At 47.7% G+C, this 22,260-nt stretch overlaps 1 protein-coding gene across 2 annotated transcripts in view; it reads right to left on the bottom strand.

Annotated features, from left to right (window-relative positions):
• IRF2 (interferon regulatory factor 2) overlaps positions 1 to 22,260 on the bottom strand; it is an 84,282-nt gene that overhangs the window by 34,689 nt on the left and 27,333 nt on the right. The window contains exon 2 of one of the 2 annotated variants that reach the window (XM_029934396.1): positions 7,025 to 7,120. In XM_029934396.1, the coding sequence (XP_029790256.1) occupies positions 7,025 to 7,111 (87 nt within the window). In that variant the 5' untranslated portion in view covers positions 7,112 to 7,120. Of the gene's footprint in view, positions 1 to 7,024; positions 7,127 to 22,260 lie in introns of both variants that reach the window. The other variant, XM_029934403.1, reaches the window with a different exon arrangement.

Consider the following 22,260-nt stretch of genomic DNA (forward strand, 5'->3'; position numbering starts at 1 on the left):
AATGTTCAGAACTGCTGCTTGCAATAGCCAAATGTCCATCAACTGCTGAAGGGATAAAGAAAATGTTGTATATGCATTAAATGGAATATTATTCAGCCACAAAAAGGAAAGCACTATTGACATAAGGCACAGCATGAATGAACCTTGAACATTTCGTTAAGTGAAAGAAGCCTGCTACAAAAGGCCACCTATTGAAAGGTTCCATTTATATGAAATGACCAGAAAAGGCAAATCCAAAGAGACAGAAAGCAGACCAGTGGATGCCTTGCACAAGGGAAGGACTTGCAATGCCTTGCAATGGAAAGTGATTGCTTAACGGGCATAGCGTTTTCCGCTTGGGGTGATGAAAATTCTGGAATTATAGTCGTAATGGTTGCCTAACATTTTGAGTATACTTAATGCCACCAAACTGTACATTTTTAAAACAGTTAAAGTGGTAAATTAAAATAAAATACTTGTACCTTTTTAAAAGTGTATTTATTTATTTTGAGATAGAGCGTGGTGTGGGGGAGGGGCAGAAAGAAAGGGAGAGAGAATCCCAAGCAGGCTCTACGCTGTCAACACAGATCCCAACGAGGGGCTCGATCTCACAAACTGAGATCATGACCTGAGCTGAGATTAAGAGTTGGACACTTAACCAACTAAGCCACCCAGGCAACCCCAAAAAACTACATGTAACTTTTAACTACTTTCTCATGCTGTAAAAAATAAACTAATAAACATACCACATATATCTTTTTTTTTAAGACTATTTTAAAAGATAAAGAAGGGGAGACTCATTTTAAAACTGGAAGACATTCTGCAGGCACCTGGGTGGCTCAGTCAGTTGAGCACCTGACTTCAGCTCTGGTCATGATCTTGTGGCTTGTGAGTTTGAGCCCCATCTAGAGCTCTGTGCTGACAGCTCAGAGCCCGGAGCTCGCTTCAGATTCTGTGTCTCCATCTCTCTCTGCCCCTCTCCCACTCATGCTCTCTCTCTCTGTCTCTCTCTCTTGCTCTGTCTCTCTGACAGCTCAGAGCCTGAAGCCGGCTTCAGATTCTGTGTGTGTCTCTCTCTCTGCCCCTCTCCCGCTCATGCTCTTTCTCTTCCTCTCTCAAAAATAAAAACATTAAAATAATTTTTTTAACTGGAAGAGACTCTGACCAGTAACGTTCTGGTCATAGATCATTATGTCCTGTGGGATGGTAATGGCATTGCTCTGTGTCTCTGTAAACTCTGGGACATGAGTATTTCCCATGAGAAGCCCTGAGCGTCCACATAGGATGTGCCTACCATCTATGGAAGGACGGTATGTTCCAGACTCTACCCCTGTTTACACAGAGAGAGGACTCTGCCTACCTGAGGGCAGAAGAGAGAAGCACTGCTTGGAGAAGAACATTTAAGATTATCTTGACTAATGCAGAACAAACATACCTTGGCCCCAAGTGTAAACTCGTTCATTTAACTTCCTCTGCCTCTTCTCTCCTCCACTATCTATAAGATCTCATTTACTCTATTTTTGCTTGGACTCCTTACCTTGGTCTGAAATGGCCTGACATTTATATAAACACAAGTCTGCTTGTGAATGAAAGGATAAGGTCTGAAACCACCTGGTGACACCGTATACGCTTGGGGACTGGCTGGGGCCCGGGGGTCCAGGCAGAGCTCCCATACGAAATGAGAACTTCAAGAACCAGAGTGAGAATCGATCAGAGCTACAAAGGAAACAATGAACCTGGATATAGCCACCCCTTTCCTTCCTCAAGAAACGGCCCAGAGGGGCGCCTGGGTGGCTCAGTCGGTTAAGCCTCCGGCTTCGGCTCAGGTCAGATCTCACATTCGTGGGTTCGAGCCCCGCGTCGGGCGCTGTGCTGACAGCTAGCTCAGAGCCTGGAGCCTGCTTCCGGTTCTGTGTCTCCTTCTCTCTCTGCCCCTCCCCCTCTCAAGCTCTGTCTCTCTCTGTATCAAAAATAAATAGAAACATTAAAAAAAAATTTAAAAAAAATATTTAAAAATAAATAAAACATTAAAAAATATATATTTAAAAAAAAAAAAAAGAAAGAAAGGGCCCAGAGAAACCACAGCCAGCATTGGGACAATGCAGAACCGACCTGGGCTGTTCTACAAGTTATGGCAAGAAGGCAAAGAAAGGGGAGCCGCCGTTCACAATCATGACAATCAGGAGACGCTTCGAATCAGCGCAACCAAACACGACCTGTGAGCCTTCCCTGGATTCTGACTGAACAAAGCAACTGCAAAAGCACATTTTGGGAATAGTCAAGGCATTTTGGATATGGACAGTGCAGTGATAATATTAAAAAATGATGATTAATTACGCTTCATTTATGGTTATCCAATTGATAATGGTATTGTGAATATAGAGAAAATGGTTTTAAGTCTTACAGATGCACACTGTTAGGGAGTTGCTTTCAAATGCTACACACATACAAGTTTTTAAAATGTTAATAACTGCTGGGCTGCCCGGGTGGCTCTGTTGGTTGAGTGCCCAACTTCGGCTCAGGTCATGATCTGGTGCTTCATGAGTTTGAGCCCCGTGTCAGGATGCTATCAGTGGGCTGCCTGCCTGGAGCCTGCTCTGATCCTCTGCCTCCCTCTCTCTCTGCCCCTCTCCCCCTCGTGCCTGCTTGCTCAAAAATAAATGAAATGTTATTTTAAAAACATTTCATTGAATCTGGATGTGAATTTTAACACTACACGGGACTTTGCTACATGATTCTCTATAGTCATTATACCATTTAAACCTACTGTGTATGTGTATAAATACTCCTGATGAAAAGTAACGGGCGCTGGGGTGCCTGGGTGGCTCAGTCTGTTGAGGGTCCCACCCTTAATTTCAGGATGATCCAGGGTCATGGGATCGAGCCCCATGGGGCTCCGTGCTCGGTGTGGAGCCTACTTAAGATTCTCTTTCCCTCTGCCCCTCTCCCTCCCCCTTCTTTTTCTGCAAAAATAAAAAAAAAGTAATGGGCCGATCCAAGGCCTCTTTCGTGAGCTACCGATACGCTGCATCACCAAATTTCCTCCCTGCTCCTTGTGAAGAGTACAAAGCACACATGCCATCACCGGCCTCCTCACAGCGTACTGGGAAGAGGAGAAGGGAACACAGTTAGGGCATTAATCAACCAGCTATTTGTCTCTTACTGGGAATGCACTGGGTTTGATGGACTCTCTACTTGAGAGAAGCAGGACAACTGTCAAGCCAATGTTTTTTGTTTTTTGTTCTTTAACATTCATTTCCTTTTGAGAGACAGAGCATGAGCAGGGAAGGGGCAGAGAGAGAGAGGGAGACACAGAATCCGAAGCAGGCTCCGGGCTCTGAGCTGTCAGCACACAGGGCTTGAAACCAAGAAAAGCGAGATCATGACCTGAGCCAGAGTCGGATGCTCAACCGACCGAGCCGCCCCGGCGCCCCTGCCAGGCCAGTGTTCTCAGGTCTAATCATCTTAACAGAACGAAAACACAGTCACCAAGGCTGCTTCTCTCTGAGTACCCACCATTCTCATTCACTCATGGGACTGTATTCACCTACTGGCTCCAACGTGTCAGGCACTGGGCCAACCCGCAGTAACAATACCCACACACTGAACGACGCAGCTAAGGCAGCAGTAAGTGACAGGGCCCCGGGGACAGGGCCGTTTTCTAAGAGTCACCACCAGTCTTTAGTGGGCGAAGAGATTTTACAATGACCTCAAACCACTGAACACAGCGGGGCTTCTGGGCAGAAAACTTATGCAGGAGAAGGGAGTGACAGCAAGGTCTCCGATGTTTACGTGGGCAGAGGAATGCCAAAGCCTAAGTTAGCAGAAACCTATAAAAAGATGCCCTGAGGAGGAGGAGGTGCGGGGAGGAAATGTCCTGATGCCATCTGAGGGGCACAGTGAAGGTGACAGTCCTGCCTGAGCACAGACAACCTTGCAGACACTGTCCAGGCCGGTGGGTGGCCCGATTGCCCGCTAGGCACACTCGGCCTCCTGTGCCCCAGAGGCATCCCTGGGTGGTCACTGCAGCTCACTGACCTCCAGTGCCCTAGAGGCGTCCCCATGGTCACTGCAGCCCACGAAGAGGGCCGGCCTGGGTCTAGACGAGGCGGCCGCGGGGTCTGGCTCCCTGCTCCGCCAGGCTCGACAACTCACAAGCCAAGGGCCAGCTATGCGGAGCCCGGCGGGGAGGCCACCTGCCAGGGGCAGGGTGCCCAGCCGCACAGGTAAGAACCCATTTCTATTGCGTTCTCTCTTGGAAAGTCATGGACGAAGGAGACAGAAGGCAAGGTGTCTCGGCTGAGACCCGGGCGGCGGGAAGCAACCCCAGGAGGGTGGATTCGGCTCCCAGGGCTGTCCCAGTGATCTGCCAAATGGGGCGGCGTGCAGCCCTGTGCTGTTCCGGAGGCCGGAAGTCCAGAACCAGGGGGTCAGGAGGACTCCATGTCCTTCGGAGGCTATAAGGACAATCCTCCCTCTGCTCCTCCAGCTTCCGGTGGTAGCAGGCGCTCCTTAGCTTAGCGGATCCATCTCTCCAATCTCTGCCTCTGTCGTCACTCTGTCTTCTGCTCTGCCTGGATCTTCTCCTTTTCCACCTCTTACGTGAACACTGGTCATTGCACTAGCCCAGCTAGATGATCCAGGAGCATCTCATCTTGAGATCCTTAACTTTTCCCCAAAGACCCTTTGTCCAAGCAAGGACACATAAACAAATTCCGGGGGATTAGTAAGTGGATATATTTTGCAAGTGACTGGGGGAGGGGGCACAATTCAGCCCGATTCAAAGGACAGTTCACTGCACTATATCGAGTGCCTACTCCAGGGGACACATGACATATTAAATCTGCCACTGCATCAAGCCAGCACAAACTGGTAGACAGATTTTTGTGCAGAGAAAAAAAACAAGTACTTCTCTGCAGAAATCAAGAACTTCTGTTTTAATTTCATACTCTGAGTCAATATAGGCAATGTTATCTTGTTCTTTAAAATACAATCCTACCAGGCTCCTGGATGGCTGACATCAGCTCAGGTCAGGATCTCACAGTTTGTGAGTTCAAGCCCTGCATCAAGCTCTGTGCTGACAGCTTAGCCTGTTTTGGATTCTGTGTGTGTCTCCCTCTCTGCCCCTCCACCTCTCCCTCCCTCCCTCTCTCTCTCTCTCTCTTTCTCAGATGGATAAACATTTAAAAAATTTTTAATATAATCCTACTTAATGACTCTGTGCCTTGGCTTCCTGGCCTGTAAAATGGAAAACATAATAGGACCTACCGCACTGTGGGGGTGCTGTGAGGTAATGCGTGTATCTTGCTGGAAGGAGTAACTGTTGTTACTACTATTATCATTACTGGGTTCAACCCTCCTCGATGACGGTCTCCCCTCTCCTCAGAATCCCACCTGTGCCCCTGCTGACCAAGGAGGCCAAGACCCAACTGATTTCTTTGTCTCTTTGGAGCAGGCTACTTACAAAACCCCTTCGGGGTACAAATCTCACACGCCAGAGATCCAGCACCCCTAGAAAAATATTTTACTTGCCATGAGATCTTAAGATACACAACAGCTCCCATGAAGTCGGCGGATAGTTTACCTAAGTTATTTCTATTTACTTTTTACCCCACCTTGTTTCAGAAAGGACCCACCGAAACCAATGTGCTCTAATACATTTAAAATAAGAGAAAAAAAAAAGTGGATGAGGAAAAAGAAAGGAGGCTTGAGAGATGTCTGAAAAGCAAAGATGAAGCCAGGAGTGACCTTAGTAAACACAACCATGCTACAGTACCCGGCCACTTGCTAGCAGTGGGCCACGACCAGGCTCCAAGCGCTCAAGCACATGACACGAAGATAAAGCCTGACTGGTTGAATTATTCATCAGGTCCTTAAGATTAAAATGAGTGGGGAGGCAGAAGAGGAAAAGGAAATCTACTCAGAAGAACTGAGATATTCCTGGTAGTGGGAAAGCAACTCCTCCCTTAGGCCTCTTGAAGACGGGCTGATACGTTAGATGCTTGTCTAGCTGATAACTATATATTTTCAAGTGTTCTTTATTTTGACATCCACTCTCTTCCTGATTTACTCCTAACAGGGTTAATTAGATTGAGAGTTTGAGGTTGATAAAGTAAGGGAGTTATTTATGTGTGTGTGTGTGTGTGTGTGTGTGTGTGTGTACATATATGGAGGGGCTGTAAATGAAGGACTACTTTTTTAGGACGAATAGGCACACAGTGTTTCACAATAAAAACAGAAGACAGGGTAACCTGGGTGGCTCAGCTGGTTAAGTGTCTGACTCTTGGTTTCAGCTCAGGTCACGATCTTGCTGTTCTGTAGGATCGAGCCCTGCATTGGGCTCTGCACTGCTTGGGATTTTCCCTCTCACCCTTTCTCCCTGCCCCTCTGCAACTCATGCTGTCTCTGTCTCTCAAACAATAAATAAGTAAACTTAAAAAAATAAGGAAAAAAAAAGAGGGGTGCCTGGGTGGCTCAGTCGGTTGAACATCCGACTTCGGCTCAGGTCATGATCTTGCGGTCTGTGGGTTCAAGACCTGTGTCAGGCTCTGTGCTGACAGCTCAGAGCCTGGAGTCTGATTCAGATTTTATGTCTCCCTCTCTCTCTTCCCCTCCCCCAGTCATGCTCTGTCTCTCAAAAATAAATTTAAAAAGAGAGAGAGAGAGATTTTTTTTAAAAGACAAAACCAAAAGTTTTCTCCATAGATAACACTGAGAAGAAAGCCAAGATGCTCCATTCCCAATATAAAACCCAAGAATTTCCACATCCTCTGATCTTAGAAAGCCAGGAGAAGCAAGAGAAAAATTCAGAGAAGGAAGAGGGTAAGAATCTTTAAAGAAAAACACAGATGATGTTGGGTGGGTTGGTTTGGTAATTAATAAGCATAAGATTTTGAACACAAAGTATGCAATTTTACTTTTTATCGGTCTGCTTGCATGTAAGGATCCCCCTTCCGTCTCTCTGTTTCCCTGTCTCTCTCTCTCTCTCTGTCTCTCACGCACACACACACACATACACACACACACATGCACCCAACACACCTACCTTGTTCAGCCACTTCAGCCCTGGTATTGTATTTGAGTTTATCTGTTCCTCCAGCCACGGGCGCATCCGCATCCTTTCCACGGGCATGGTACCCTTCTGCAGAAGAGAAACGCAGGATTAGCCAATTCTGCTACTGCCTGTCATGTCTGCACTAGGAAGTGCAGGGGTGCAGACCCCTGCCTGACCCTCCTCCACCATCCCCCTGTCTTCCCCCAGACCAAACAGCTGATGTGTAGGTGGGGACTGGAGGGCTAGGGCAGGCACTGACGGGCTCTGCATCCGAGCTCAGTGCCCTTCCTGGGCACGCGTAGCCCTGAGGAGGCGTCTCTGTGGGTCACTGGTTTGAGCCAAGCCCGCTGTCGGCTAAGAGGGTTCCACGGACGCAGGAAGCCTGGGCTGGCAGAAATTCTGTGGGCTCGAAGGCCCGGACACCCCTGCGTGACCTGGCCTGATGCGAGGTCTTAGGCCCCCCGCCCCAGCCCAGCTGTTTATAGCAGACCCCTTCCAAGTATTACCAGGCCAGTATTGGGCGGGCCAGTATTTTCCCAGTACCTTCGGGCATTATCTGTCTAAGAGCCCAGGGCGGACAGAGCAAAACAGCTGTGGGTAAGAGCTCTTAGAACCAGGTCATTGCTTCTGGGTATCTGGGTTACCAAAATGCTTTGAACCACCAGTTTTAAGAATCAGTTCACTTGACGCTAAGGTCTTTCACCAACTAACTTCCCTCCGGACATGTCCTGTCTATTTCCAGAACACAGCACCATCTTGCCCTGGCTTCCATTCTGCTCGCACCTTAATGCATTCTCTTGCTCCCTCCCTCGAGGGTCTTCCTTTACTGCCCTGCCCCCCCCTCCCCGACTGCCCTGAGACCCCCCCCTTCCTTTCCTTCTGCTTCCCTTCCCTCTGAAAATAGCTTCATGGTCTCAACGCGGTTCCTCTACCAGCCCGCAGAATGCCTCTCTCCCCTCCTTCCAGATACCCTTCTGGACTGTCTTTCTACCCTTGTCCACTTAAAAACATCCATAGTGGAATCACTAACAAAGCACTGCCTGTCACTCATCTTCATCCTATTTGCACGTAAACCTAAATGTAAGGTGGGATTCAAAAGCGAAAAGAGGAGGCCGACTCAAGCCCCCGCTCTGTCAAACTTCATGGGCAGGGTGACATCCTCCTTTTTTCAACCCTTCACTGTATCTTCCTTCTTTTACTCATTTCCTCCTCCAAAAATGAGCTCTTAAAATTCTACTGAGACCGATTTGCATGAAGAAGAGCGAAGTTTCAGTTGCACTCCCTTGCAGCTTGCTGAGGACTTCTCTCCTCTGTGCCTCCCCCAGCTCCCGCCCGAGGGCCACCATCACTGCATGAGCCATGCGGGACCAGTCCTTGGCCTCCAGGGCCTAATGACGTCCTAGAACCTGCGTTTCCCTTGCACGGCTCTTGGGTTCTGATGCGCTCACGGCCGCAGATGCCTCGGACTCTGCTCTCTCAACACACTGCACTCTCCGCTCCTCCTTCCCTGGCCCTGTCCAGCCTTACCCGTCCTCCGCCACCCCTGCGCCCCTCCTGGACTTCCTCAACACCCACCGATCTCACGCTGCTCATCCGAGAATCAAACATTGCTTTAGGACAGCTATCCTACGCTGTCTTTACTCTTATCCAACTCCGCACTGTAAACTTTCCCGCTGCGTGCCCGGCTCTCCCTAATCAAACCATAAGCTCCCGGAGAGTAGCAAGGCCACCTCTCGTAGGTCTTTTTACATTCCTGCAAAGCCCGAACGCCGCCTCCCACCAGGTGACATTCAAACAAGACGCAGCCCCGCTCGGGAACCTCAGGGACAGGCCCAAAGGAGCTCCCAGGACAGCTGTTCTTCATGGTCCCAAGCCATTTCACTCACTCTCATTCATCCACCCCTGCGGAGACATTTACTGAGCATGACCTTCCGGGAACAAGAAAAGGTAAGACATCCTCTGGCATCTAGGAACTCCCAGCCGAACAGGAGACGGGCAGGAAGACATTGCCACACCACGTGACGAGTCCTGGGTACAGAATGATACTAGGAAACAGTGAGGAGGAGAGACGGTGCCAGAGACGGGCTAGCCCTGTGGGGCCTAGAAAATCATGCCTGATGACTGGGGTCATCAACCCAGGACTGACACGGAAAGTGGAGATTGACGCAAATGAATGATATGACCCATTCTGTTAACCAGGAAGCTGAGAGCGGATTACAGAATCCAGACCAGCACTTGCCAAATTAACATGCACACACATTTTCATCTGGTGGGTCTAGGTGAGCCTTGTGATTCTGTGTTGCTTTTTTAAGTTTATTTGTTTTGAGAGAGAAAGAATAAGCAGGGGAGGGGCAGAGAGAAAGGGAGACGGAGAATCCTAAGCAGTCTCCGTGATGTCAGCACAGAGCCCGGCGCAGGGCTTGAACTCAGCCACCATCAAGAGTCGGAGGCTTAACTGACTGAGTCACCCAAATGCCCCATGATTCCATTTTTCTAATAAACTCTTGGGTCCTGGAACCAGAATCTAAAGCAAAGCTCTAGATTGCCTTTCATTTTTAATTATGAGCCATCTGTTCTTCTGTGACTTCCTGCAAAGTCTGGTCATTCGGGCAGACAGACCTCCTCCATTAGTCTCGGTGCGTCAGGTTCTGCATCATCTATCTGGTGGTCCATGCCTCATTCATTCACATACTGTACCTTTCTAACATGCCTCAGTCTATTACCTACAGAGCCCAAATGCTATGGAAATTACACATGTAAAACATTTTCTAACTCTTTAATCAGGACTGTCATTAATCATAAGCAGATATTTAGGAAAAGCAAATATGTGCAAGTATTGCCTTAGCAGAGTAGGACAAACTCTGTTATAAAGAGCGCCTGGGTGGCTCAGTCGGTTAAGTGTCTGACTTCAGCTCAGATCATGATCTCATGGTTTCTGAGTTTGAGCCCCGTGTCAGGTTCTGTGCTGACAGCTCAGAGCCTAGAGCCTGCTTTGGATTCTGTGTCTCCCTCTCTCTCTCTACCCCTCTCAAGCTGTCTCTCTCTTAAAAAATAAATAAACAAACATTAAAAAAATGTTTTAATGTTATTAAAAAATGATTTCAGTTTCTATGTTTTGTTACATTTTAAATAGCTAGGACATGCTGATGTTAACCAACAAAACCTAATCCTTTTACGTGAAGATACTCCCTCTGTTTATACTTGATCTTACAGCCTGGCCCCCACTTCCCACACTAAACAAGGAATGAATTATCAGTGGTCTCGCCACACGACACAGAAGAAGACAGGTGCTATCGACACAGACTCCCCATGACTAGCAGAAGGCGAGTGTGCGTCCGGACCTCTGTGAAAGAAAGCAAAGGTGGGAGTCTATACTGAGCCTACCCCCAGAAACTCATCATTTAGTGCGAACTGAAAATACATTATACTCCTAGAGATTAAAAGGCTCGGATGACAGTCACAGAGGGTCAGAGACTGAATACTGAGATAAGATGCTTACTCGGCATGTATTTTCCAGCTTCTGTCACTGAAATTCACAGTGACAGATTGGTCTTCTCTCTGCAAGACGAGTTTCCCAGAGGCACCAGTTCTCATGGCCTCTATGAAACTCTAACATAGTTGGGGGAAACATGGAACCGGTTAGAAAAGACACAGAGGGACTATTTTTGCCAAGAAAACCAAAGTACGCTGGAAATCAACACAACACACTTGTGTTCCAGTCCTAATTTGCCATTATTAGCGGGTGTCCTTTCTAGTCACGCAAACCCTCTGGTCCCCACTTTGATCACTTACGAAAATGAAGAGGTTTCAAGAAGATAACATGTCAAGCTATCCATGTCTCCAGGAATGCTTCCGTAACATGAAGGCCCATGATCTGATTTATCTTTTTTGGTAAGCTACATTCTATTCTTGTACACTGGGTTGTTCTTAAAAGCAAAATGCCCAAGTCTTATGGTTCCATAAACCTAAAATACAAAGCATCTCCCATCAAGCCCGACAACAGGCACTTTCTAAAGTCGCCTACCATTACACCTTTGAGATATGGGGTTGGGATCATTTTTAAAACCGCGGCATCAGCCTATAAATCAGTTCAGTACATGGCGGGTATTCAGGGCTGCTCGCTGGAACACAGGAACTGAACTCCTAGGAAGTAAACGGCCCCCAGGAAGACGACAATGTTATGGTCCTGCTTAGGGCCATTAACAGTGATCTTGAATTTTAACCTAAGTCACCAGTTTAGATCTTGGAATGGTAACAGAAATGGCTCTCTTTACTGAGCACATACTATATGCCAAACCAGAGTTTTCTGTGAGTTTCTCAAGGAAGGGAGGGACCTTAAAATTACCTATTAGCGGTGAGGGGATAGGTAAAGGAACTATTTAACACAACCTGCTAGTACATAGCAGAGCCAAGACTCTCGTTCATGCCTTTCTGAGATGCCCAGATTCAGAAAGCCCAACACCTGCTTTTTTTCTTACTCTAGAAGCATCCAGTTATGATGGTCTTTCAACTGTTCTACTCACTGAGGTTTTCCCAACTCCTGTCTGCTTTGCATACCACTGACATACTAAATTTCCTAAAATACCATTTAAATCATGTTAATGTTCTGTTCCAGAGACTTCTTAACATCCCTGCTGGATTTAAGATAATAAAATCCTTGGCTGCATGGAGGAGCGGTGTGCTTCTGACAATGACTCAATAGGTAATTCAGATGCAACTCCCAAGGTGAATATCAAGAAAACCTGTACAACACATGGTGTTTTTTTTTTTTTAAATCTGTTTAAAAGAATCAGAGAGTTAACAAGATAGTAAAGAATTAGGAGAGTGGGTTTGGGAGAAGAATGAAACCCAGGAAGGTAAGCCTGACCTTTGGGGCACCTGTTGATTCCAGAACAGGAAACTGCAGGGCACAGAAGGTGAGCAAAGCTTCTGATGTGCTCAGGTGTCTGGGCGATAAAAACTGAAGATCAGGACTCAAGTAGGAAAAGGGAGTCCTGGAAACCAAACACACACACACACACACACACACAAACTTTGCTTGGGATAAAACTAAATGGAAATAGATTAACCAGGGAGATTGAAGCCTAGCTCTGAATCACCCCAATCCCTGTGCAAATTAAAATGATCTGGAACTCCCAGAGGTAAATGTAAATCATATTTTGAGGAAGACAACATTATCCTAGGATTTATATTATTGCTGGAGTTTTTCATACCCAATGGCGAGCATTCAATCAATTTAGCTGAGAACACAAAGATCATACAAACAACAACAACAAAAAAAATCAATGAAATATGGACAACAAAAACAGACCCACAGGGATTCAGACACAGGTCTTTCACAGTTGTAATGGATACACAGATACCAAACGGCTTCAGACAGAGTCTTTAAAATAAGAACGCCCACATGTTTAAGGAAATAAAAAAACAAGATGTAAAATGTTGGCAGAAAACTAGAAACTTAAAAAGAAATTCTAAAACTGAAGGGCAGGGATGCCTGGGTGGCCCAGTCAGTTAAGCACTGATTAACTTGATTTTGGCTCAGCTCATGATCTCATGGTTCGTGGGTTTGACCCCTGCCTTGGGGTCTGTGCTAACAGTGTGGAGCCTGCTTTGGACTCTCTCTCTCTCTCTCTCTCTCTCTCTCTCTCTCTCTCTGCCACCCTCCATTTCAAAATGAATAAATAAGTTAAAAAACAAAAAAATAAAAGTAAAGGGCAAATAATTAAAATTAAGAACCCAACAGAAGGGTGTAGCAATATATTAGACAGCATGAAAAAAAAATACGTGAACCAGAACACAAGTCAGAAGGAAATAAACAGAATGAAACACTTAGAGACAAAAGAGTGGAAAATGTTAAGAAGAATATGAAATCCATAGATTTTATTTTAGAGCTAAAAAGATCTAAAACATGGGCAGTCTGTAGTTCCACAAACACAAGAGAAAGAATGAGGCAAAAAGTGGTATTAGGAGACAACGACCAATTCTCTTCCAACTACAGACTTAATAACTTACTAAAAACTCCAAACAAACAAATACAAACGAAACCACACCTAAGTATACTATAGCATGTTTGCTGAAAACCAAAACTACAGAGAAAAATCTTAAAAACAGCTGGGGGTGGGGGTAGATCAGCATCACCTTCAGAGATCAAAGAACAAAATTCACAAGACCCAGACGCCTGACGGTTACTGCTCAGCAGAAAGCATGGAAGGCAGAAGTCAGTGGAAAGGGGTCTCTAAGGTACTGAAAGAAACAACTCTTTTTAGAAGTTTGTAGACAGCAAATACTTCCATCGAGAACGAAGGGGAAATAAACGCATCTTTACTCAGAGAAAAGCAGAGCATTTCCACCAGGAGCCCACGGCTCATCCCTTCCCAGCGGCAGGGGCAGGGAGGTGGGTCAAAAGTGGGGAACGGTGACGTCCGGGTGTTGGCGCTACGCAGCTAGTATCAGGGCTGCGGTGCGAGTCTGTGTCGCAGAAGCTGACCGTGGCGACGCTCCATCCCGTTTCTGCCACAGCGGCCACACGCATTTGTTTTACCAGTCACCCACGAAGGCTCTTGTCGCCTATCAGCCCTCCCTACCTAACCATGTGCCCATCCTTCTTACCAACCTACCGAAGTGTTACCCTCCTAACAGAAGCTAGCTCAGATCTCTTTTCATCCACTGAACCTTCTCTCACAGCTCGATGGCAAGTGCCGTCTGCAGTATTCAGCCGGCAGGTGTATCAACAAGTATTTATTAAACACACGGTACTGCAGGGAACTCCGCTAAATGCTATGGACAGAGATGTGTGAGGCCTCATCACTACCCTCAAGGAATTAATCAGTTAACGGGGGGTATGCGACATAAATCATATAAAGCTACCTAATAATACTATAATTCTAATAATAAAAGACTGCAATGGAGATCAGAAGGCAGCATATGATTAACTGCCAACTAGGTGAACCAGTTCGTGAGGAATATATAAATCATTATTGGATAGGCTTGTAAGGGTAAGCTGTGCGGCGAAGGGGGAGCTTATAGGGTGGGGAAGAATTCTCTAGGCAGAGACAAGGCAAAGGTGAAGTTGGTAGAAACCAGCCAAGGGCCTGACCAGGGAAGACGAGTTTGCTGCTGTGGGCGGAGCAACTGACTTAGGCAGCATATGGGTGGAGCTTCGTGAGAGTCAGGGAGTAAAGCGTGGGCTGGGCAGTTTGCAGAAATCCACACACTGGCCCTAACAAGTTAAATATTGTTATCCCCGTTTTAGAGAGGAGGGGGAAGCCTAGCTTGAAAAAGCAACTTACTGGGGCGCCTGGGTGGCTCAGTCGTTTAAGCGTCCGGATTCGGCCCAGGTCATGATCTCAGATTCGTGGGTTCGAGCCCCGCCTTGGGCTCTGTGCTGACAGCTAGCTCAGAGCCTGGAACCTGTCTTCAGATTCTGTGTCTCCCTCTCTCTCTGACCCTCCCCAATTGCACTGTCTCTCTCTGTCTCTCAAAAATAAATTTTTAAAAATTTTTAAAAACAAAAAAGAAAAAGCAACTTACCAAAAAAACAACAACAACATGTCCAGGTCACCCACGCCCCATGGAGAAGGGGCCAAGGCTTGAACCCCCGATTGCCCAGCTTTAGAGACTGCTGAGATTAACTGGGACCCAGGTAGCACCCATACAGGGGCAAACTGAGGCAAGGAGATGAGCCAGAAGCTACTGCTCTAGTCCGAGATGGTGGCTACGGCAAATGCACAGGAAATAAAACCAAGTGGCAACACAGGTGTAAGAATGTAATAGTAATTTTTAGTAGTAACTTTTCCTGCTCATCCAGTAATCTTTTCCCAAAGAGTTCCTCTTGCATGATAGTCTATGCCTGTCATATTGACTTTTGTGCCTTTTCGGCAAAAGTTAATTTCCAGTTCAAATTATGTGAATTGAGAGAAAGCTGGAGTTGAAAACTGAAAATCACCGCCACCATCATCTCCATCATTATGCCCGTCACCTTGTTCAAGTGCTTCCTGGGAATCAGACACTAAGCCAACGACTTTTCATGCATTATTTCACTGATTCTTCAAACAAGAAGAAGTACATTATCTTATCTCCTATTTTTCAAATGAGGAAATGAAGCTGGTCACCAAGGTGCAGAGCTATTAAGTGGTAAAGCTAGGATTCGGATCGAAAGGACATGCTAAAAGCCTCCTGACCAGTGTTTTTCAAACAATGGGTCACGAAATCAATTTACTGCATTAAGCTCAGCAATTCAGTTTTAATGTATGTGATCACAGAATACAAACGCTGAGTTCCCCAAGTAAGAGTGAGCTTGTTTTAAACTTTTGTTTTTGATTTTACATTATATCATACTGGTACCGTGGTCAAAAAGCGTATAAAAAGCAGGGGCACCTGGGGGGGGCTGAGTTGGCTGAGTATCTGACTTCAGCTCAGGTCACGATCTCATGGTTCATGAGTTCAGGTGCATTATCAGGCTCTCTGCTGTCAGCACCAGCCGCTTCAGATCCTCTGTTCCCTCCCCTCCTCTCTCTGCACCTCCCCCACTTGTGCTCACTCTCGCTCTCTCTCAAAAATAAACAAACAAAAAAAGAGTATAAAAAGCACTGCACCGGGCAGAACCACTCCCCAGGTGTATACACAGATGTGTGTGAGCCTGTGGCGCTGGGGGGGGAGGGGCGGGAGGGGAAGGTCGTGGAAAGCAGGAAGCAGAAGAGAAGGATACAGCAAACCTTAGAAGCAGAAGGACTCCTGGAAGACAGAGAAGTGTAACAACAGCAAGGACCCAGTATGAAAATACCATATTCAGAGTGAGATAACAGGGCTCTGTATCTGAGGGCAGGGCTGGAGACCCACCCATCTGGCTACACTCAGTGCTTCCCTGCCTACAGTATTCAAATCACTCTGCCTGCTCCCGTGGGGCCCCAGATGAAGTCCAAGGATTACCACTCATGAAATGAGGAAGACACGTTAACACTGGGATGGGTGCCGGACACAAAAAACTCGCCTCTCAGCGGGCATGTTATCTGCACCAATGCAAAACCGATTTTTAGAAGTGTTGTTAAACTTCAGGAGAGAAACACCTGGGTGGCTCAGTCGGTTGAGTGTCCGGCTCTTGGTCATGATCTCACAGCTCGTGAGTTTGAGCCCTGTGTTGGGCTCTGTGCTGACAGTGCGGAGCCTGCTTGAGACTGTCTCTCTCCCTCTCTCTCTGCCTCTCCCCTGCTCACTGTCTCTCTCTCAAAACTGATAAATGAACATTCAAAGAGTAAATAAACTTCAGGAGAGTTAATACACAATGGAAATCAAAGCAAGTGTGTGATATCCTCGTTGTCACTGATATAATCCTTATGTCATGCACTTGGCGGTTTCCTTTTATTGAACTTGTGAAAGATGCATGTCATAGATTCATTTAATAACTTTAGTCTCAGGCCCAGTTTTTCTCAAGGTTTTTAAGCAATTCAACTATGAGTTTGCCTACTGTGTGGATTTTTCAGGAACTCAACCTTGAACGATGGGGCAGGGCTGCTGGCAAAGGGTCTCCTCGAGATACCATAACCCACAGTTCTGCTTTTCTATACTATTCCGTTCCCCTATAGCAGCAGCCCCAAACTGCCTGTGCCACGTTATACCTAGGGAATTAAAAAAAAAAAAAAAAAAGACTCCTTGGCCCCCATCATAAACTCACTGAAATAGAATTTCCAAGGCTTAGGAACCAATAATTCTTATTATCTTAGGGCAATTTGGATATGCAGCTAAATACGGGTCCCACTGTCATTCAGCAACCATCAGCTCACTGGCCTCCCAGATTCCGGATGTTTAATAAACATCTCCGAATGAGTCATAGGAAAACGCGGTGCCAATGGCGAATAGGTTTCATCATGACTGGAATATGAATGCATATGAAATTAAAACTCTAAAATGCCTGTAAATACCACAGAACAAGTTTCCCATCCTGAGAATCATCCAAATTACAGTTTTGCATATCTATCCTACCCACAATTTTCTCATTGGACCTGTTTTCTATATCCTTTCAGAAGATATTACCATAGCTACTTGATAAAAATTTCCCTGTCTGTGACCACAAACTGGCCTGGGACCTGAAACCGTGTGATTTAGCCTCTGAGAGTAACTTGCTCTGCACCACTTGAACCAAAACTTGACTTCTGGCCTCCACCTGTGTGCTCGAAAGACACCAAAATATATGACCGATTTTCCATCCTGCAGGCGAGCCAACGGTCATTCTAGGAAACGGTTCTCCATGCAGCCCAAAGCGATCAGGAGTCCATCCAGAGAGAGAAAGCCTTGAAAAACACAGAATATCCTCTGTCGATGCCAATGTGTGTTTTTCAGAGAAGGGGCCCAGAACCCGGCTATCCATCCCTGCCCAGGGAGCCCTGCTCCCCGGGCCCCTCTCCCCAGAGCACCCGCTCTCCAGGCCCATCCTCTGCCCACACAGCTGCCCCAGGGCCTCTCCCCTGCAGATGGGTCTCACTTCCTCCCTCCTGTTTGCTCATGCGCCACAAACCACGCCCGGGCTCAACGATGCCGGGTCCTGAGGAGGCCACCACACACCGATGGCTTTGTCGCTCACCTGAGCGCGCAGATGCCTGCGCATCTTTTTTGCTCCCCCCTCATCAGCTCCTGTGGCTGTTCCCCAGGGGGATGATCGCAGATCCTTCCATCCTCACGCTGCCAAGTTCACTTCCACACCCAGCAGTCCCAGCCAGAGCTCTTGCCTCTGACTTCAGAGAGGAAAAGGGAAGCCACCGGGCTCTTTCTGAATTTCTGACTCCTCTCGCTCTTCAAACTTATCTGGAACTCCGTGACCTCCTTTTTCCTTTCCTTAGATGGGCCACATGGTAACGCCACTCTCAGCAAGGGGAATGTGGAAGGTTTAAGAGGAGCAATACTGAGACTGGTTTGGGGTCTACTGCTTTCGGGATATCCAAATAAAAAATAAAAATAAAACAAGTGTTGGGTGGGCAATTCAATCCATGAGGCTGGAGCTCAGGTGAAAGATCTAGCCCGGAAGTGGCCAGCCACCCCTTTACGGCTAGTTCAAATGCCATTCCTTCCACAACGCCTTTCCTGACCAACTCAAAACGTCCCTTGAATTCCTACAACCCTGACTCCAATATATGTCCTCTGCCCCCTGCAAGCCGGAACCTTGTGTTCACGTTGCCACATATGTTAAGATGTAGGTCGGTGTAGCCTTGCACTTGGCGCCCAGCGGGCACCCACCTGGCCGATCTGGACACATTCTGTATCTACACAGTCTGACAAGGGCCCATCAGCCACGTGTGGCCACTGAACACCTGACATGTGGCCAGTGTAAATGAGGAACCATTTGTCCCCAAACAAAGACACACAGTTTCAAGGCCACTTCCAGTTTTCCAAATCACAGCGAGCGGTCAGGTGTCTGGTAAAAACAATCTGCCTAGGACACCCTTGTGGGGTTTTTGAAGAGGCAGGTTCGCACCTGACGTTGACACTGTTCTATTTTGAGAAAAGCTTGGGCTTTTTTTTTTCTGTTTGTTTCTTTGGTTTTGGTTTGGGTGTTGTTTTGTTTTATTTTGGTGTTTTTCGTTTTTTGAGAAAAGCCTGACTCACACTTTGTAAGCTTAATCACCTTTTGTATATGTGCTGCCGAAGCGAGCACGCTTAATCACCTTCTGAAAGGCAACCTGTTGGTTAGTGGGGGCAGCGTCTGTGTGAGTAATTCTTATCCCTGTTTAGACCTGCAAGCCCTTGAAAACACCAGCAGCTGACAGGTTCAGAGAACACTGGACCCCACGCCGCACTCCAATGCCATGAGCAACAAACAGCTGGTGAGTATCAGGTGCTGAACAGTGTCAGGCAAGTTCCCAGCTCGTCAGAGTCTTAGTTCCCTTGATTCACCACAACTCCACAAGGTAAGTGCTACTAACACCCCCACTTTATAGATGAAGAAACCGAGACACAGAAGGTTAATAAGTAACTTGCCCAAGGTCACACAGCTACTGAGTGGTTAAGTGCAGATTTAAACAGAAGGAGTCCTAGGCCCTTACTTGGCCTTTGGACCATGAGGCCAAACTGGGGTCCACATAAGGAGGCACGGAGGGCCCAGCACCTCCCAGTCTGCACTGGGAGCCTGTGCTGAGAGGCCTCGTGGCCGGCAAGCACTGCTCGGGCTGCACTAGTGGGGCCGGACGCCTAGAAGGCAGCTTCCCAAACCTCCACTGCCCAGCCCAGCCCCTTAATCCACACTTCCTGCCCCTCTTGGTCCCTTCCTGGCTGGTGGAAACCAGCAGAACCTACCGTACATCCTGTCCAGCCAGGGCTTTATTTTTGTAGTTTGTACGAGGCAAACAGTATTTCCCCACTCCGAAATAAAACTGTTTTTCTGCTTCCCACCCTTCCATCTCCCCTTTAAGAAAGCAGCAGGAGAGAACCAGAGGGTTTGTTTGTTTGTCACTGGGTGTATTCTCCAGGTGATTTTAATTTCTGCTTCTGCCATAAGGCAGGGTCACGTGGCCCAGAGCAGGGGCCACCTGGGTCCTGGGGTGGTCCTCAGAAAGAAGGGGAGGAGGAAGGTGCACCCTGCCTATTACTGACGAGCCCCAAGAACTGTTTCAGGAGCACGAGAAAGCCCCTCTTAGAGGAGCTGATGCTCAGTGGACATTCCGCGTTACCATTTTTGTAAGGTACTGAAACCTTGGGGGTATTTGTCAGTTTCCACCCCATCAGTGTGTATGAAGAGCAAATGTGGGCTGAGGACATTTTGCTTCTCCCTTGTTTTAGTATCAAGACCTCTAGGGAGAGCCAGACCTCACACCTGCAGACGCCATGCCAACCCGCAGACACCTCCCGTACCCTGTTTGTCCTACACCCTCCACACCGACTTGCTCCTCTCTTGGGATTAAGGGCCAGTTTTCAATCTACCTTCCCCAAGAGCGTTCCCTGACCATTACACCTTCGACTATCACAACAGTCATTCTGCTCATACCGATAACATGGCTCCCAGAAATAGTTGGATGTTAACGATAACTGATCTTGTCTGACTCTTGGCTAATTAATTTGAGCTAGGACTTCCTAACAGGTAATTATTCTCTCCACGAGGCCTAGCTGTCTTTATTTGTCATCGAATAGGATGGTGCCACAATGCAGGACTGACAGGCACAAGGACTCGGGGACACCATGGCCACCCACGAGTGGGGTGCAGACCAGGCAAGGCTTTGGAGGCTCCTGTGTTCACCAAGGTCGGCAAGGGGTGAGCCTGTCACTGGTGCCACATCCTTGTCACCACGCCCCATATGAGGCTAGGATGGGAGAGTAGTGACCCTGAATGAGAAATCCCCCTGCCGTTCCCCTAAAAATCTCTTAGTCTCTCTCCCACTTTCTCCATAACCATAGGGGTCACTCGGGTCTAGGAGTATTTCACTCGGCAACACAGCCACTCCCCAGGGTAAAGGCTCAGGAACCAAATGCAAAGGGTAGCAGATCCCCACACCGTTAGGCCTCAGTTTTCTCATCTGTAAAAAGGGGATGGCTTCCTTAGGATTTGTGGTAGGATTAAGAAGATGTATAAAGTGCCTTGCCTACAATCTGATTAACGGTTTCCCCAGACACAAATATTTGGCCAAGGATTATTCGATGGAGCATTCTCTACTATGGCAAAAAATTTACATTGATCCCAATACCAGACAGTAGGAAGGTGGTTAAATAATATGCAGTAGACTCAAATAATGAAATAGTGTGACCCTGGAAGAGCATGTCCTTTGTATGGGATGATGACTGGAATATATGTGTGAATACAGAGCTACTACGCATAATTATATGTTCTTTGGATTTTTATACATGCTATGTAAGTAATATATATATTAATATAGTTCAGAATATAACACAAGCTAATAAGCGAAAAAAAAAAAAGCAGGGAGCAAAGGTCATTTTTCGATCATCAGGGCAGTACACCTCCCGGATGTGTGGGTCCGTGGGCGGCGTCCCCACGGCTGCTGAGTCGGGGCGCTGACGCGGGGCTCTCTTCTTGGTGACAGCCAGACCTCATCCTCCACAAGGACCCCGGCCGACTCTCAGAGACCGGCCCCGCCTAGTACGGGGCCGACAACGGGCACCGAACCCAGCTGTCTGGCTAGGCGACAGGGGCACCCCACCCGGCAGCCCCAGGCCAGTGAGGACGGGTGCCCCACAGCGACTAAAAAGCTGTGACACGTTACTGCAGAGGGGGTCTTGAGGGGCACAGTCCTCACGAGGCGTCGTAAAGTCACATCCTGATAAGTGCCGACCTGTGCTCCTTCCAAGTCCTGAGTTTCCCAAAAGCCTTAATGTCCACAGAGTGCTCTAGTTTTAGACTGAGAGGAAGTGTAACATGGCAGCAAAGAACTTCTCAAAGCTACAGAGTTTCCTTCTAACCTCCCTCCTTCCTCTCCCCCTCCATGAATGATTGAGTCCAAAAGTCCATTAGGTGGAATGGAGGAAAGCAGATGTACTGCATTGAACGGTGTTTCCCCCAAATTCATGTCCACCCAGAACCTGTGAATGAACCTTATTTGGAAATAGGGTCTCGACCGATATAATGAAGTTAAAACAAGGTCACACTGGATGAGGATGGGCCCTAATCCAGCAGGAGCAATGCCCATATGAGAAGAGGGAAATCTGGAGACACACACACACACACACACACACACACACACACACACAGGAGGAGGCCAGATGAAGACAGGGACAGGGACTGGGGCAATGCGTCGACAAGCCAAGGAACACCAAGGACCCGCAGCCGCCACCAAAGCAAGGAAAGCAGCATGGAGCTCCATAAGGAGCCAACTCTGCAATCACCCTGACTTCACACTGCCAGCCTCCAGAACCGGGAGATGATCCATCTCTGATGTGCGAGCCAGCGGCCTGCGGTACTCTGCTATGGCGGCCCTCACGATCTGAAAATAGCAGACATTCGGAGAGCGGAATGAAAGCATGCTAGTGAGGACTAGTGGCATAAAGAGGGTGTCCCCTTGGGTGGAACGAGGCGGGGGCACATAGTATGGGGGATCCTGAAGCCCGGGGGGGCTGTGAGGATAGACACGGTGAGGGAGGGACAGCAGCCCAGAGTCGGTATCGGGGCCAGAGTTGGTGCGTGGGCTCCTGTCCAGGGGCAGCAGTCTCGTCTGGGAGCACAGAAGCCTGAGGAGTGGGGGGGGAGGGGGACAACCTCACTGTAACAGGGCAGCTGTGGGGACGTGAGATTAGAT

This window comes from Suricata suricatta, chromosome 1 (assembly GCF_006229205.1).
Source record: "Suricata suricatta isolate VVHF042 chromosome 1, meerkat_22Aug2017_6uvM2_HiC, whole genome shotgun sequence".
Taxonomy (NCBI): domain Eukaryota; kingdom Metazoa; phylum Chordata; class Mammalia; order Carnivora; family Herpestidae; genus Suricata; species Suricata suricatta.